At 55.1% G+C, this 13,957-nt stretch overlaps 3 protein-coding genes across 7 annotated transcripts in view; 2 read left to right on the plus strand and 1 right to left on the minus strand.

Moving 5' to 3' along the window:
• The window catches only part of RECQL5 (RecQ like helicase 5), a 36,728-nt gene that overhangs the window by 6,175 nt on the left and 16,596 nt on the right, over positions 1 to 13,957 (minus strand). For 2 of the 3 annotated variants that reach the window (XM_055317891.1, XM_055317908.1), the window contains exon 8: positions 4,312 to 4,440. The exons of the other annotated variant lie outside the window; for it this stretch is intronic. In XM_055317891.1, coding sequence (XP_055173866.1) covers positions 4,312 to 4,440 — 129 coding nt within the window. The remainder of the gene's footprint in view (positions 1 to 4,311; positions 4,441 to 13,957) is intronic. 3 annotated transcript variants of the gene reach the window in all.
• Positions 214 to 7,947, plus strand: SMIM5 (small integral membrane protein 5). The gene is made up of 3 exons (XM_055317945.1): positions 214 to 740; positions 6,510 to 6,707; positions 7,355 to 7,947. The coding sequence occupies exons 2-3, from the start codon at positions 6,581 to 6,583 to the stop codon at positions 7,450 to 7,452; spliced, it is 225 nt and encodes a 74-aa protein (XP_055173920.1). The 5' UTR covers positions 214 to 740; positions 6,510 to 6,580; the 3' UTR covers positions 7,453 to 7,947.
• On the plus strand, positions 6,632 to 13,574 carry SMIM6 (small integral membrane protein 6). 3 transcript variants are annotated; one of them, XM_055317936.1, is made up of 3 exons: positions 6,632 to 6,707; positions 11,527 to 12,715; positions 13,105 to 13,574. In XM_055317936.1, the coding sequence occupies exons 2-3, from the start codon at positions 12,560 to 12,562 to the stop codon at positions 13,291 to 13,293; spliced, it is 345 nt and encodes a 114-aa protein (XP_055173911.1). In that variant the 5' UTR covers positions 6,632 to 6,707; positions 11,527 to 12,559; the 3' UTR covers positions 13,294 to 13,574. The 3 variants fall into 3 exon arrangements, with proteins under 3 accessions (XP_055173911.1, XP_055173903.1, XP_055173895.1); XM_055317928.1 differs by having other exon boundaries at positions 6,634 to 6,707; positions 11,101 to 12,715; XM_055317920.1 differs by lacking the exon at positions 6,632 to 6,707 and having other exon boundaries at positions 8,088 to 12,715.

A 13,957-nucleotide genomic window follows, 5' to 3' on the forward strand; every position in this document is an offset into this window, starting at 1 on the left:
TCAAGTCACCCCCAGCATGCCTCCCTAGGGGGCTGGCCTTGTGGGTGGTCTGGCAGCTCCCCCACCAGTCACTTTCTTTCCTAGGAGGGACCAAAGGGCGGGACCATCCAGGGAGTCTCCAGAGAGGCAGGTTCGCTAGGTCAGGGGGGATGGGCCCAAAGCCTTCCTGAGGGTAGGGCGGGAGCCAAAGAGCTGGGAGTGCTGCTTGGCCTCTCTCCCTCCCCGCTCTACTGCTCAGGTGGAGCCTCCCAGAGGGCATCTTTGCCAGGGAACAAGAGAGCCGACCTCCTCTTTTATCAGCTCCCAGCCCAGGCCCAGCCCACGAAGGCTTAGCACACACCCGCCAGGAGGGAGAGGAGAGGAAGAGGAGGAACAGAAGAGACCTCCCAGGGGCAGACTCCCAGGAGTCTGAAGCCACCCGCCAAGGTCCCTGCAGGGATTCCCTTGCCGGGCAGGGGCAGCGGTGGCACAGGCTCCCCAGCTTCAGTGGCCGGCCCCCGTGTAATTTGACACTTGGATCTCCAGGACGACCAACAACAAAAAAGCTGAGGCCAAGACGGCAGCTGGCTGTCAGCAGCCAGGAGCTCCACACGCTCTGAGGAAGGCGCCCAGAAGCGGGTCAGGAAAGAGGCATCTGAGAAGGAAGGAAGAGGTGGTGCCCTGGCCGAGGAGAGGCACGGGAGGCTGCTGGGCTCCCCAGCATCCGCGCTTGTCCCCCAGCCCAACACCTGAGTTCCTAGGTGAGTGGTGCCGGCCACAGGGGATAGGACGGGGTTAGGGGGAGGCAGCCAGGGTCCCCTGCCTCAAGGGTGGAGAGCCACCAACTACCTCCAACACAGAGGTTCCCGGGGCTGCACTTGGGCACAGTCTCCAGACAGCCTCGTTTAACCCGGGGCTCTCCCTTCTCTTACTGGGACCCAGCCCTGGGGGACACCGGCTGGGGCTGCAGCTCTGTGCTCAGAGTGCTTTCGGCTTGCTGAGCGGGCAGAGGGGCCCCAAGTGCCTGCTTACTCTGCAAGTTAGTTTAAGCTTTTTCTATTCAGGAAGCTTAAACAAGGGATTTGGCTGTCCTGGCTTGGGAGAGAGCATTTGCCTGCCCGCTGAGCCTCCCTTTTTCCTGGGATCAATGCAGAGCCCTCTGTGTGCCTGCTTTCTCCCTGTAGAGGCATTTGAGGGCAGGGTCTGCCCTGCCAGTTCATGCCCACCAGGAACGTGGCAGGACCCGTGGCAGCTCTGCCCATCGGTGTCCTTCATCAGCGCGGCAGCTGCAGCTTCTGGTGAGGGGCTTGGCCCACTCACTGCCAGGTATCCTCAGGTCAGAGCTAAGCCCAGGTGCTCCTCCCTGGGCCCATTTGGAATCCTGTGCACTCCCTATCCACCCCAAATGTTGCGCCAGAAGCATGAGTGCCTGACTCTGAACCCAGGGTGGGGTGGGGAGAAGGCAATGATGGTGAAGCTGAGGCTGGTATTTGGCCCTCTGCTGCCCCTGGAATGCTGAGCCCAAGATGTCTCTTCAGGCAGCACTGGGAGCAGCCCCCTTGGGCAGGCCCCCATGAACCGAAGCTGTCTATGCCTCCCCATCCCCACACTAGGGTTAAAATCTTCCTCCCCTGTCCCCCAGAGGTTTCCCCCAAAGCAAACAGGCTGGTATCTACTTAAAAAGAAAAACAACAATCCAAGGAAAAGTGGAAACCAAGGATCAGTCCAAGTGTTCCTGGCTCAGCAGAGGCGGTGGGGTTTGGCCTGGGTTGGTGGCTGGAGAGACTAAAAGCCCCACAGGGATGGGCCATGCATGGCAGAGAGGGGACAGGCAGTGGTGTGTGTTGGGAAGCAGGGGGAGGGCTGGGTGAAGGCAGGGAAGGGCACAATGGCGAGCCCAGGGCTACCCCTGCTGGCTCTGATCTGTAACACAGCCTAGGCAGGGGTGATGGGGGACACTAGGACGGCGACAACAGAGTGATTGCACCACGGGACATAGGAGGATGGGGTCCCAGTGAGCACAGATGCTGAGCCAGGACAGGCACAGAGCTGGAATAGAATGGGAACCATCACTAGCAGTAAGAAGTGCCCTCTCCAGTCCTGCAAAGTCACGGGGCTAGGGAAGCACGATAGCTCTGGGTTCAAGCATCTACTTCCCACAGCAACTTAGAGCCAAGTAGCAAAGGGCAAAGTCTGAAGGCCTGATGCAGCACTCAGTGGAAATCTCTGCCTTACCGGTCAGGCCTCCAGACCCTGTAAACCTGCCACGACCGTAAGTTTGCCTTATTAGAGCTGTTTCTTAAACAAGACGATGCCCTATGGGGCAAGAGTGGCTGCAACCCACCATGACAAAATGAGAGGCAGAGCAAGAAGCCCTTGGGGCCCCGAGCCATCAGCACGGCACTTATCAGTCATAGGCAGGCCCGCCTGCTGCCTGGTCTCTTCCACATAGGGCCTCTGGAGTTGGAGTATCAGTGTTGCAAGGAGGAAACAGGGTAGCTTCAGTACCAAGCAGCAGCTGTCTAGCCTGCAGGATGCCCGCATGCTCTGTCACAGGGTTCTCTGTGCCAGGAGATGCCACACAAAGGAATGTTTTCTGGTCCCCGCAGCTCCACCAGCCTTCATCTCTGCCCAGCTCACTTTCCCTCTGCACTGGCTGCCATTTCAGCCACCGTGTACCGTCCAAAGGCTCCAAGAAAGGCCAGGCGGACAGTCAAGACTGCTCTGCCTTCCTGGGCTGTGGGAAGCAACTTGCTTTGGCTGCCTCCAACCGATGCACTCTGGAGCACAGGGCTGGGAGGGACTCTGATTTCCCTGGTTCACAGGCAGGAAGTACAGTTTTGGAAGGAGAATGGATGACCCTCCTATCTCCTTGAGATAGACCAGAAAGATATATGCGATCATTAGTACCTGCTCTGGGCTTCCCTGTCTTCCTCCTTCCAACCCTGGAAAAGTAAAAAGGACGAGCAGCAGCCAGCCTCAGAGCACCCACTTTCCCTGGGCTACAGCTGGGAACACTGACAGATTGGGATTCCCTACAGAGCAACGGCTGAGGAACATACTGCACGGTCACCTGACGACTGCTGGTTATATTGGGCACCAGGCGTCAGGCACCCCCCGAAGGCCTCGCTTTAAATAGCCCACTGGGAAGAGTGCCTGGGACCTGCTGGAATGTGCCTCCTCCCTCTTAGGAGAACAAGGCCCCTCCAGCTCCCACAGTCCCCACTAAGGTTTATTCTGTTCAGGCCCAAGCTGGAAATGGCAAAATGTCAACTGAAAAAAAAAAGGGAGCTCCCCTTCAGGCTTCGGGGCAGAACCCTGGTTGTCCAATGGCCCCACTGTAGTTCACAGCACAGACAAAATCAGTGAGCAGCCCTGGGTGAGACCCCAGGGCTGGGGCACCTTGTTAATTCAGGTCACCAGAGAGGCCCTGGGCTCAAAGGCACAATGCCATCCATGGCCCCATGGCCTGCCACTGGTGTGAACTGGCATTCCTCTCAGAGTGGGGCCCAGGTCATCTGGGTGCGACTCTGCAGCATCTTGATTTCACAATGCCCAGAGGATGGCCCACTTCAGAGCCAAAGCTTCTGACCAACAAAGCCCACCTTTCTGGCACAACAGAGCAGCCTTGGCCCAACCTGTGTCCTCCACTCTGGAGATCACACGCCTCAGGCTGACCGGGTCTCCACACCATGTCTTGCTCACAGGCAGAGGCCTCCCCTCCACAATCCCTCCCTGGGTCTTTGGACATGGAAACAAGTGAAAAAACTGCCTTTGCCCAGCTGGCCTCCACCTGCTTCCTCTTTCAAGGAGTCTCTGATGGCTACATTAGGCAATGCAGGCACAGAGCCAACCAGGCTGAAGAAGCCAGACAAACGTAGATGAAGGGGGCAGAGAGAAAAGGTGCCCAACTCCTGAGCTCTGTGCAAACTCTCTGCTGGGGCTTTGGCTGGCACCTCTGTTCCCTCCTTAGGAATGAGACCAGCAGGCAGGCTACTGTACTACTGGAAACATGGGGATTGGGGATGCCCAGAGAGGCCCCAGAATGAGAGGGCCTCTTGGTGAACCTGAGACAGACATGCAAGATCTGTTCCCTCAGTGACAAGTCACATGTGGTTCTCAAAGAACAGGTATGGCCCTGGCCTGGGGGGGGGCGGGGCGGGCGGGGATGTGCCTGAATAAAAGCAGTGTTCTTTTCCAGACTCATGAATGTGGAATGGGGCTGATCGTGCAGAGTACAACAGCTTCCAAAAGGCTCTGGAACCCTGGTCCCTGCACTGGGCCCAATGTATGGACAATGCCCTCAGTAGGCTGCTCTGTGGGCTGACTTACCTTGCCAGCCAGAGAGCAGGCTGCCTAAGACAGGCCTCCAGGAGAGACAGCATGCGGTAGCAGGGGAGCCTGGCCAGGCCCTTGTCCTGCTGTGTGACTCCAGAGGAACCACTCTCGCGGCTCTGTTTCCTTATGTAAAGGGAGACAGGAATGGATGACTCGTGGCATTCTAGGATCTCTCGTGCCTCTTAGTATACTTGGAAACTGGGATCTTGATCTCCTTTGCAGAAACATGCTAACCCTGGGGTGGGGCGTGAGAGAAGACAGGAGGATCTAACTCCAGGAGCCTCCCACTTCTGACAGGAAACCTTCTAATCCTGATGGACCCACCATCTGCCTACTACCCTCAATATCACTTAAAACACACCTCCATCTCCAGCCTGCCCCACCACCTGCCTTCACCTCACACACCACAAACATCCAGGGATCGAAGGACACAGATGAAACTCCCCAACGGTGTCTAAGGAGGATCTCTGACAGTGTACAAGGGGGTACGACTGCCCTCAAAGGCTTTCTTGATGCTCCTACAATGGCCAGACCCCAGGCAGAGGGGAATCACATGTGCTGGGCACCAATGTGTGCCAGGATCTGTGCTGGCTGCCACTGTGCTTCCAAGTGTCAATCCTCCCAATGGCCTCAAAGGATGGGCATCTCCTCTCACGTAAAATGAGGAAAAGAGACTCAGAGTGACACGTCCATGTCACAAAACTGCAAAAGGGGCAGGCAGCATCAAATGAATGTTCTTTAGAGGGCAGCTGACCAAACGAGAACAGTTACCTTGTGGAAGAGGAGACACAGGGGGCATGTGCCAGTTGCCGTCTAGGTCCTGAAGGACCATGAGGCCGAAGAGGAGTAGAAGTGTCCTATGTGACCCTAGGTGGGACCAACGAGGTCAGGAGGAAGTCCCAATTTCCAATGATGAGCTCCAAGAAGGAAGAAGGCAGGCCGCCAAAGCAGCTGGGACTCCCTACCTCACCCAGAGGGGCTCAAGCCAAGGCTGCACGCCAGAAGGAATGCAGAGACCCAGATACAAAGTAGAGGCTTCAAGCAGACAGCCTTCAAGGCAGTTTGGAGACAGCTCTACTGTGGTGGTAGTACCAGTGGTGGAAGCAGTGACCAGCTTCCAAGACTACAGCCATCTCGGGAGAATCCGCCTGGCTGAGACCCAGGACGAGGCGGCAGTAATTAGATCCTAAGGTCTGGCACCAGCCCTTGGCCACCTGTTACCCTCCCTTGGATTAGAGCTGTCTTGGTGAACAAGTCAGGCTGGGTTGGCACACGGCTGTCCCAGGTCCATCTCTGAAGAGGCACTGGTTCCCTGTGCCCACAGCTGAGGCCAAAGGGGAAAGAAAGGGACGTAGAGCATGCCCCAACTCATAGACGCAGCCTGGATCTTCACCTTTAGCCCGTCGGGCACTCTTAGACCAGAAGAGGCTCTCAGTCACGGGGCCTGGAGGGCTGAGTTGCTATATACCTGGGACAGGGGTAGGGGCAGAGGGGACTCTCGGTTTGAGCCAGCAGAGAGGCTGGTAAACCAGCCGTGGGACACCTAATCCCATCCTGAGAGGATCCCCATGGGAGAAACTGCAGGGACACAGTGTCACCTCTTCCTCCTCAAAGAACACCATATGAGTAAAGAAATTGGACTGGTTAGAGAAGTGGGGGCCCTGACGGGGCTCAGACTACCTTCACATTAGCTCTCACCTCCAGATGACCCCAGCTAGAAGCCCCCAGATGCCTGCTTAAGGAAGAACCTGATCCTTCTGGCCCATATATGATGAGGGGCAAGAGTACCAGGCTGGAATCTTAAAGCCCAGTTTCCCCACCGGGAACCCAGGGGAGGCACCTAAGTCCTGAAGGACCCAGAGGTCACTAGGGGAGCCCGAGGCACCCCAGCAAAACCAGGAGTGGTGCCTGAGACAAAGGAATGTAACAGTGAAGTCACCCCACCTCAAAGTCAGGAAACTTGGCCAACTGTGGCCAGCTGGCAGATCTCCCCTGTGTCTGGCTGCGCTGGGTACCCCCACGGCAGGGCCTCAGGCTCCCTGCGGTCATCAGATTCCGTCACCACGGGTGGTGTTGGCTGGGTGGGGGCTGAGGGCCACTGCTGGGTGGAGGGCCCCAATGGCTCCCTCCCCCATCATGAGCCACCAGGGGTACAGGGGTGAGACCTGACGAACTCGTTCTGCGGGCTGCAGGTGGGTGGCGACTCCCGGCCCTGTCTCTGCCTGACACGCCCAGCAGGAGCCTGGCAGGAGTCTGATGCACCATGGCAGCTGCCAACTTTGTGCAGGAGATGCGCTCCATGGGTGAGAAGCTGCTGCTCAAGCTACAGAAACTACCCCAGGCAGAGCCTGTGGAGATCGTGGCCTTCTCCGTCATCCTCCTTTTCACAGGTAAGCTGGGGTTCTCACATTCTCCCCAGAGCCCCTGGCTCTTCTTGGCATCGAGGAAAGGTGGGACCATGGTGCTGACCAGAGGGCTGGCTAGGTGGTGTCCGCTAGATAGAGGAGGAGAGCGGATGTCCCTGGGGGGAAGCCAAGGGACTTCCCTAATCCTCAACAAGCTGCTCAAGTGACAGGATGGTGCTGGGCCTAGAGGCATCCCTGTATCCCAACCAGGGATGAAGGGAGCAAAGCTGTGGGCAGTGGAGGAAGCATGGCAAGGAGATTAGGGCCTGGTGGTCAGCATGGGGACAGCCAACATCTCAGGGCAAAGATCCTACACACCCGAGGGGTTTGTTTCTTTCTTTCTTTCCTTCTTTCTTTCTTTTTTTTTTTTAAGACTTTATTTATTCATTCATGAGAGACACAGAGAGAGAGGCAGGACACAGGCAGAGAGAGAAGCAGGCTCCCCGAGGGGAGCCCAGTACAGGACTCGATCCCAGGACCCCGGGGTTCATGACCTGAGCCAAAGGCAGAGGCTCAACCACTGAGCCATCTAGGTGCCCCCAGAGGGGTTTCTTTAGAAGTTGGGTGTGTGTTCCCTGTGTCCCCCTGCCTGAGCTTCCTGTGCTCTCTGCTTCTCTCCCCTGCGGCCCCAGCCACTGTGCTGCTGTTGCTGTTGATAGCTTGCAGCTGTTGCTGCTGCCCTGAGCGCAGAGGCAGGAAGGTCCAAGTGCGGCCCATGACCCCACCGTGAAGGACAGAGAGGAGGAGACATTGGAAAGGAGGCTGCCAAAGCCATGACCCCAGGTGGCACCTGGCCTTGTGGCCCTCAGCTCACAAGACTGCGATCCGTGGCCCCAGCTCTGGCCCTGCCTAGGAACCTGACACCTGCAGCCCTTACCAAGGAAACAAGGGCTGGTACAGCCACCAAACTCTGACCTGCCGGTGAATCCTGGGTGCCAAGGAGGAGTTAACGGTTTAAAACACTGAGCAAACAAAAACTAGGGATTTTCCCCAACCTGTACCTTTCAACAAAACACAGAAGCAGAGTCCCCGTACTTGGATGGAGAACAGCCTGCGCCTGTGGGGAGCTGGCCCGTGGGGCTCCCGTGCCAAAGAAGAGCTTTGTGCAATAGCTACTGGAGCCTAAGCTTCCCCCGGGAGGGGAGCATGTCAGTATTCTACTCCAGTATTTTCCCATTTCTTTCCCAGTAAAAGCTTTCCTGTTACGTGTTTCTGTGGCACCAGACTCCCCGGCCTGGGCTCTGTGCTTCTGAAGGGCAATGTGCCAGAATTCCAAGGGTGTGGCCGGTGACTGTCCTTGCCAGGCCTCTGCTCTCGCTGTACCCACGAAAGCTGGAAAAACACACAGGCAGGAATGCCATGCAAGACGGAGCTGGGGGAAGGGTGAGGGTGAAAGTCCCGTCAGCACCAGCTGCTAATGAGCTCTGGTTTCCAGATGCCCCCTCCGCAGTGCCCAGGTGGTGTCTGCCGGATGCTGGGCTCAGGAATGCCACTCCACAGCTTCCGCGGCCATTTACTTAAGCCTGCACGCCCCACACCAGCAGGCTCAGGCCACCAGGTCTTCCCAAACTTCTAGAGTCTGAGAAGAGAGGTCAGGCCCCTACTATCGTCCATAAGCTGCATCCCAGCCCCTCTGTCCTTTCCCTATTGTGTGCCAGGCTGTCTGGATGCAAATCTTCACCGCATCACTCACTGGCTGTGTGAATGCAGGTTAATGATTCAACCTCCCTGACCCACATTTCCTCCCCTCTGAGACGCAGTTAACCCTGGTAGCTACCTCCTGGGGTGAAGAGAAACTAAGATGACGTACAGCACTTGGCACAGTGCTGGGCATATCCTGAGAGCGCTGCAGATATGAACCACTGTCATTATCTGCCCGTCTAAAACAAGAGCAACGTGGACCCATTTTAAGGACTGGCCCTGCTGCGATGCAACACCACCACCCTGCCTCCCTCCCTTCAGTTTACTTTCTCTTCCAGAGAACTTTCCAGGTAGAACTACCAACCCAGGAATGAGGGTAGGGGAGTCCAAAAGCTCTCCATGGTGTCTTCCCCCTCCTGCCCCACTGGCCCCCCAGAGCCACAGAGAGGTCTGCGTGCTCTGGCTGCCTAGATGTGGAGCCCTGTCTACCCAGAAAACAGTGGAGAGGGGATGCCAGGCTCTGCCCCCACCCCCATCTCGGGCTGGCAGGCAGGTGGGAGAAACTCTGGTGAGTTTCACTTCCTGCTGTTTGGTTTAGGTTGAAGACCCAGAGAGGAAGTCCTTCCACACAAAAGAAAAGAAACTCAAGAACCAGCCTGTGCCCTCTACCCCACAAGAATAGGATTCAGAATAACAATAGAAAGGATGAGAATGGTGAAAATAGCAGGTGATGATCAAGTTGGCAGAAATTCCTTGAGGGGTTTATGCGTGCTCAGCCACTGCCTAAAGCATTCTGATGCAAGTGAATTTGTTTGATCACAACAGCCTCAAAGGCCATAGGTACCATGACCATCCCCACATTGGAGTTGAGGAAATTGAGCCCTAGCAACACGAGGTGACTTTCCTAGGTTCAACCAGCTGAAAAGTGGCAGAGCCAGCCTCTGGGCCCAGCCCAAGGGGCTTGCAGAGCCCCTGATGACCACACCCAAGGCCCTGAGGCCTACCAGCTGCAGTGCAGATCAGGCTCGCATCCCATTATCCTCCATCAACCAATCCTACATCCCACACCCCAAGCTGTCTAAAAATCACCTCCCTGTGACTGGGTGGAGCCCAAGTAAGAGCTAGGGTGGGGCCCAACTAGGTCTCCCTCCCTGAAGGAAAACAGGGGAGGTGGGAGGGAACGGATGGGAAACCCTGCCCTATTCAGCCCTCAGTTCAGGAGATGCTCTGACAATGGGACAGCCCAATTCTCATGTGACTCTCCCATAAGCAAGCCTGAGGGTGGCTGAGGGTGGCTGAGGCTGTGCCTCTGCTAGGAGATTCTGGCTCCATGGTCTGGCTGCCAAGAGGTAGGGACCATAGGCCGGGTCTTTGGTGTTCTCCTCTTCCTAAATACTAAGCCCAAGTAAGATGCCTTCCCTACGTTTCTGAGAAGGCTTACTCCTTTCCCACTTGGCAGCAGACTGGCCCAGGCTGAGCCCCACCACTAACGGCTCCCCACGGCAGTGGTTCAATCCCACTCAGCTCAACAAACCAGATCGGCTCCAGCAGGGCAGAGGCCTGGCACACTCCCACCATGGGTCTTCTCAGGAAGAGCAATCCCCCCATTGTGGGAAGTAGCAATGGTGGCCATGGAAGGGGAGGTCAGCAGGCTGTCTGAGCCCCGAAGGGCATCTGCTTATCACAGGTCTCCATTCCTGCCACCAGCCCCCCTGGAACAAGCCACCCCCACCCCCAAGGTTTCCCTACCCTCACTGCTGCACAGATTTTCCAGCCTTGTCAAGCCTCCTCTGACTCTGGCCTCTACTCTACAGGAGGCTCTCGCTTCCTCCAAAGATCTACATTTGAGATCTGTGCATTTCACCGGCTCTCATGCCTTATTAGAAACCACAGAAGAGCCACCCGTGCAAGAATTGCACAAGCAAAACCTGGTAGAGAGCACATAAAACACTTTTCTTCTAAATCTGCTTTCTCAACCATTAACATTTGAGAGCAACCTATAGTAAAAATCTTCATGACAGAGTTGCTTGTGGTTAACACAACTTCCAGACCAAAGAGCTGAGGACAAGGTAATTTTGTTCTCAAAAACAGTTTCTCACCCTCCTAGGGACCTGATGCTTGCCATGAAACATTGTCCCCTAGCCCCACCTTGTACATTGTCTTCCTGCCTCAACCTAACCTCATTCCTTACAGGGGATCCCTTCAGCCCCTAGGCCAGGCTATGCCACACACACCAACACAATTCTCCACGTCTTCCTATAACGTTCCCTTCATGGTGATCATTTCGGCAGAATTTTCTGATCATAGCCAGCAATTAATTGGAAGAGTTGGTCAAAGCCACTTCTGTGTGCATGACACATACCATTCCCTACACACCTCATTTTAAATGGAAACACATACGTGGGATCCCTGGGTGGCGCAGCGGTTTCACGCCTGCCTTTGGCCCAGGGCGCGATCCTGGAGACCTGGGATCGAATTCCACATCAGGCTCCCAGTGCATGGAGCCTGCTTTTCCCTCTGCCTGTGTCTGCCTCTCTCTCTCTCTCTCTCTCTGTGACTATCATAAATAAATTTTAAAAAAATTAAAAAAAATAAACATATACGTGCACATTCCTTGGCCAATCTTTTTGCTGGGGGGGGCAAATCTTTTTGCTGGGGTCTTTCCTCTGAGTGTGGCATGTGCAGGCCAGAGAGTTCCTATGTTGGCTCTTTACTAACTGTGGTTACTGTAAAGCAGAACAAGAAGACATCCACAAAGAAATCGGCATGTGAAATCCTGGATTTTTGCAAAACATCTCCAGTTGGCTTGCCACATCTGTCTTGACAGAAATACTGAGTGATTCCAAAGTCATTCCAAAGTGGTCCAATAGGTGCTTTATAGCAACAGCTCCCACTAACCCCCACCCCCTTGAGGTGCAACAGGGAGCTTCAGAGCTCAGTCTCTGCAGTGGAGCTCAACAGGTGGGTTTAAACACACACACACGATCCCCACCCTTGCCCAGTTACTTCTTAGTTGTAGGACCTTGGGTAAAAGTTGCTTAACCTCCGTGCTTGCTCCTCAGCTATAAAACTGGGGTTTCAGCTATTACTGTTGCTCCATGTTTTTATGTAACATTAAGTGCAATCACGTCATTACAATAATAAGGACAAATGCCACAAACAGGTTTGGGAACAAACAGCTGACTCCTGATAAGCATCCAACAGGATGGAGGTAGGTATGCTAGAGACCTGCCTGCGGGCTGGGAACATTGAGCAGCCAGGGGCACACATCACAACGTTTTCCGGAGGGAAACTCAAAGTATCAGGTAAGCCTATGACAGATAAGGACTTTACTGAACTCGTTAATCATCTACTCCTCCAACCCTGGCTGCAGGTTAACATCACCTGGCCAGCTTTGCAGAGCACGGGGCTCTGACTGCCCAGAGACTGAGCTAAGTGGTACCAGGCAGGGCCCAGATGAGTCTAATGAGCAGGGCTGAGGACCAAGCAAGCTAGAATGGAAACCTGGGTGGGCAGGGCCAGCCTCCTTTGGTTCATGGTGGACACAAGGTACCTACCGCAGTTCCTGGCCACACCAGGCACTTGAATCCTAACTTTTAAGGAATAAATGGTGGCCACTAGGTTTCCATTTCTGCTTCCTAGCTGCCCTATCACAACTGTATGGTTGGTAGGAACCAATCACATGAAGCAGCTGCAGCTGTACCTCAAGAGGCCGGCAAAGGCAGGACCCCGGAGCCTCAACAGTGATAATACACCCCCACAAAGAAACACCTTCCAGGAGGTACCAGCTGGAGCTAGTTAAACATTCACCAGCACTCCAGCGCCACAGGAAGAGAACAGCCCCTGTGCAGCTCCAACCCAGGGCTTCCTCAAGTCCTGGGCTTCCTGCACTCTGGCGAGGGCCTCCCAGTTCACAGGCCAGCAGCCATACAGAGAGGAGACGCAGGACCCAGCCACAGGTGAGGCAGATAGGGGGCTTGAGGCAAGGGTCCTGGATCCAGTCTCTTTCCCCATCCTACCCCAAGCCTGACTTCTCTCAGTGAAGACGCCTGAACATCCGTACCCTGAGCAGCCCCCAATACGACATCACAAAAAGGACAGAACGCAGCTGACAGGGTAAGTATGAAAGGCAGCAGGGGAATGCAGTTGCTTGGCAACGGGCCCTAGCCCACCTTTGTTGGCTCCAGTGTCAGTACATGGGGTCTGGTCAGGGCCACTTGGCAATACCAACACCTTTTCCTCCCAACAGCTGCTTCAAATCCGGGTGCAGCTCGGGCACCCAAAGCGTGGGGCCTGCAGGATTACCCTACTGGCCCACTCTAAGGACACAGGAGCCGAAACAGCAGAATCAGGTAGGGATTCCTTCCTTCTCGCCGCCGTTACTCCCTTCAATGGGCTACAGGCCCGCAGCCTGCTGACCTTAGCTGCTCAAGATTAGCTAGTTCTGCTTGTAGCTGCCTCCAAGGGAGCTTACCGAGGCCTCAGCTGGAGTCAGTCCGCTTTTCGACTCCCATGCTCATCTCTCAAAATGCTTCCCAAATGTTTGGCAGTTGAGGCAGAAAAAACAGCAAGGACCTGTGGCGGGGTGCTTTAAAGTCTAGATCTCAGCCCACTACCCCTGTGGAGGAGCACCGGCTGTGCTGAGACCAGTCCAGAGGGTGAAGTCGGGGGTGGACAGCAGCGCCTGGGACAGCACCTAGGGAGGTCCCAGCACTCAAGGGCTCCATCCCCGCTTTTCCAGGTCTACGTAGACAAGCTGATAAAGCAGAAGCACATGTGGAATGATGAGTTCTGGGAGAACCCCTGGGACCAGGGAGGCCTAGCAGTGATCGGCTTATTCATCGTCACGATCCTGTCTCTTGTTATGTTTGCCATCGTATTTGGTTTCTTAAGTCCGGCTGAGAACACCAACCAGTGTGAAGAGCTGTGACTGGCCTTTTGGGGCTCAGGAAGGGGCCCACTGTTAACTCTCAAAACACCATGTACCTTTTCTTCAGAGACCTTTTAAGAATCTGCAATTACACATCCACGTTCGCATAACTAATGTGCTTATCTGATAAGTACCCATCTTCCCCACTGGGCCAAACACCAAAAAGGCAGGGGATGGGTCTCTTTCTGTTCACCACTGTATCTCCCATACCCAATGTGTCTGGCACAGTCAGTTTCAGTCAATATTTGGTGGTTGAATAAACGAATGAATGCATGAATGAATGACCAAACAAATGGATAAACAGAAGGTCTGGGCTGTCGGGCTAATGGGCTGGGCTCTCGGGCTCCTCTGGACCATAGTCCCCGGATGACAGTGCCCGCTTCAGTTAAGGCCCAAACACAAGCCTGTTCTTCTATCTCAGACAAGGTCCAGAGGCCTCTAAGCTGGGAGCTGCTTCAACCTAATGACTGGTCCTTTGCATACTAAAAGATGAAGAGCACAGTCCTGAGTGAACAAATACTTTCTATGGCCACAGCTCAGACAAAACAGCTGTGTGCAGAGAAGACAGGAACATCACTGGATGGCCGCCCCCGACCTCATTCATACTGACCTGAGTGTCTCTGCCACTGGTCCCGGAAATGCCCAGGTATCCTACACAGGGTGC

Source organism: Nyctereutes procyonoides, unplaced genomic scaffold (genome assembly GCF_905146905.1).
Source record: "Nyctereutes procyonoides isolate TBG_1078 unplaced genomic scaffold, NYPRO_anot_genome, whole genome shotgun sequence".
Taxonomy (NCBI): domain Eukaryota; kingdom Metazoa; phylum Chordata; class Mammalia; order Carnivora; family Canidae; genus Nyctereutes; species Nyctereutes procyonoides.

Coding starts and splice junctions, on each gene's coding strand:
- SMIM6 (XM_055317936.1), top strand. CDS start 12,560: ATGGGGTCTGGTCAGGGCCACTTGGCAATACCAACACCTTTTCCTCCC. Junction 12,716..13,104: donor AGCCGAAACAGCAGAATCAG/GTAGGGATTCCT, acceptor CCGCTTTTCCAG/GTCTACGTAGACAAGCTGAT.
- SMIM5 (XM_055317945.1), top strand. CDS start 6,581: ATGGCAGCTGCCAACTTTGTGCAGGAGATGCGCTCCATGGGTGAGAAG. Junction 6,708..7,354: donor CGTCATCCTCCTTTTCACAG/GTAAGCTGGGGT, acceptor CTGCGGCCCCAG/CCACTGTGCTGCTGTTGCTG.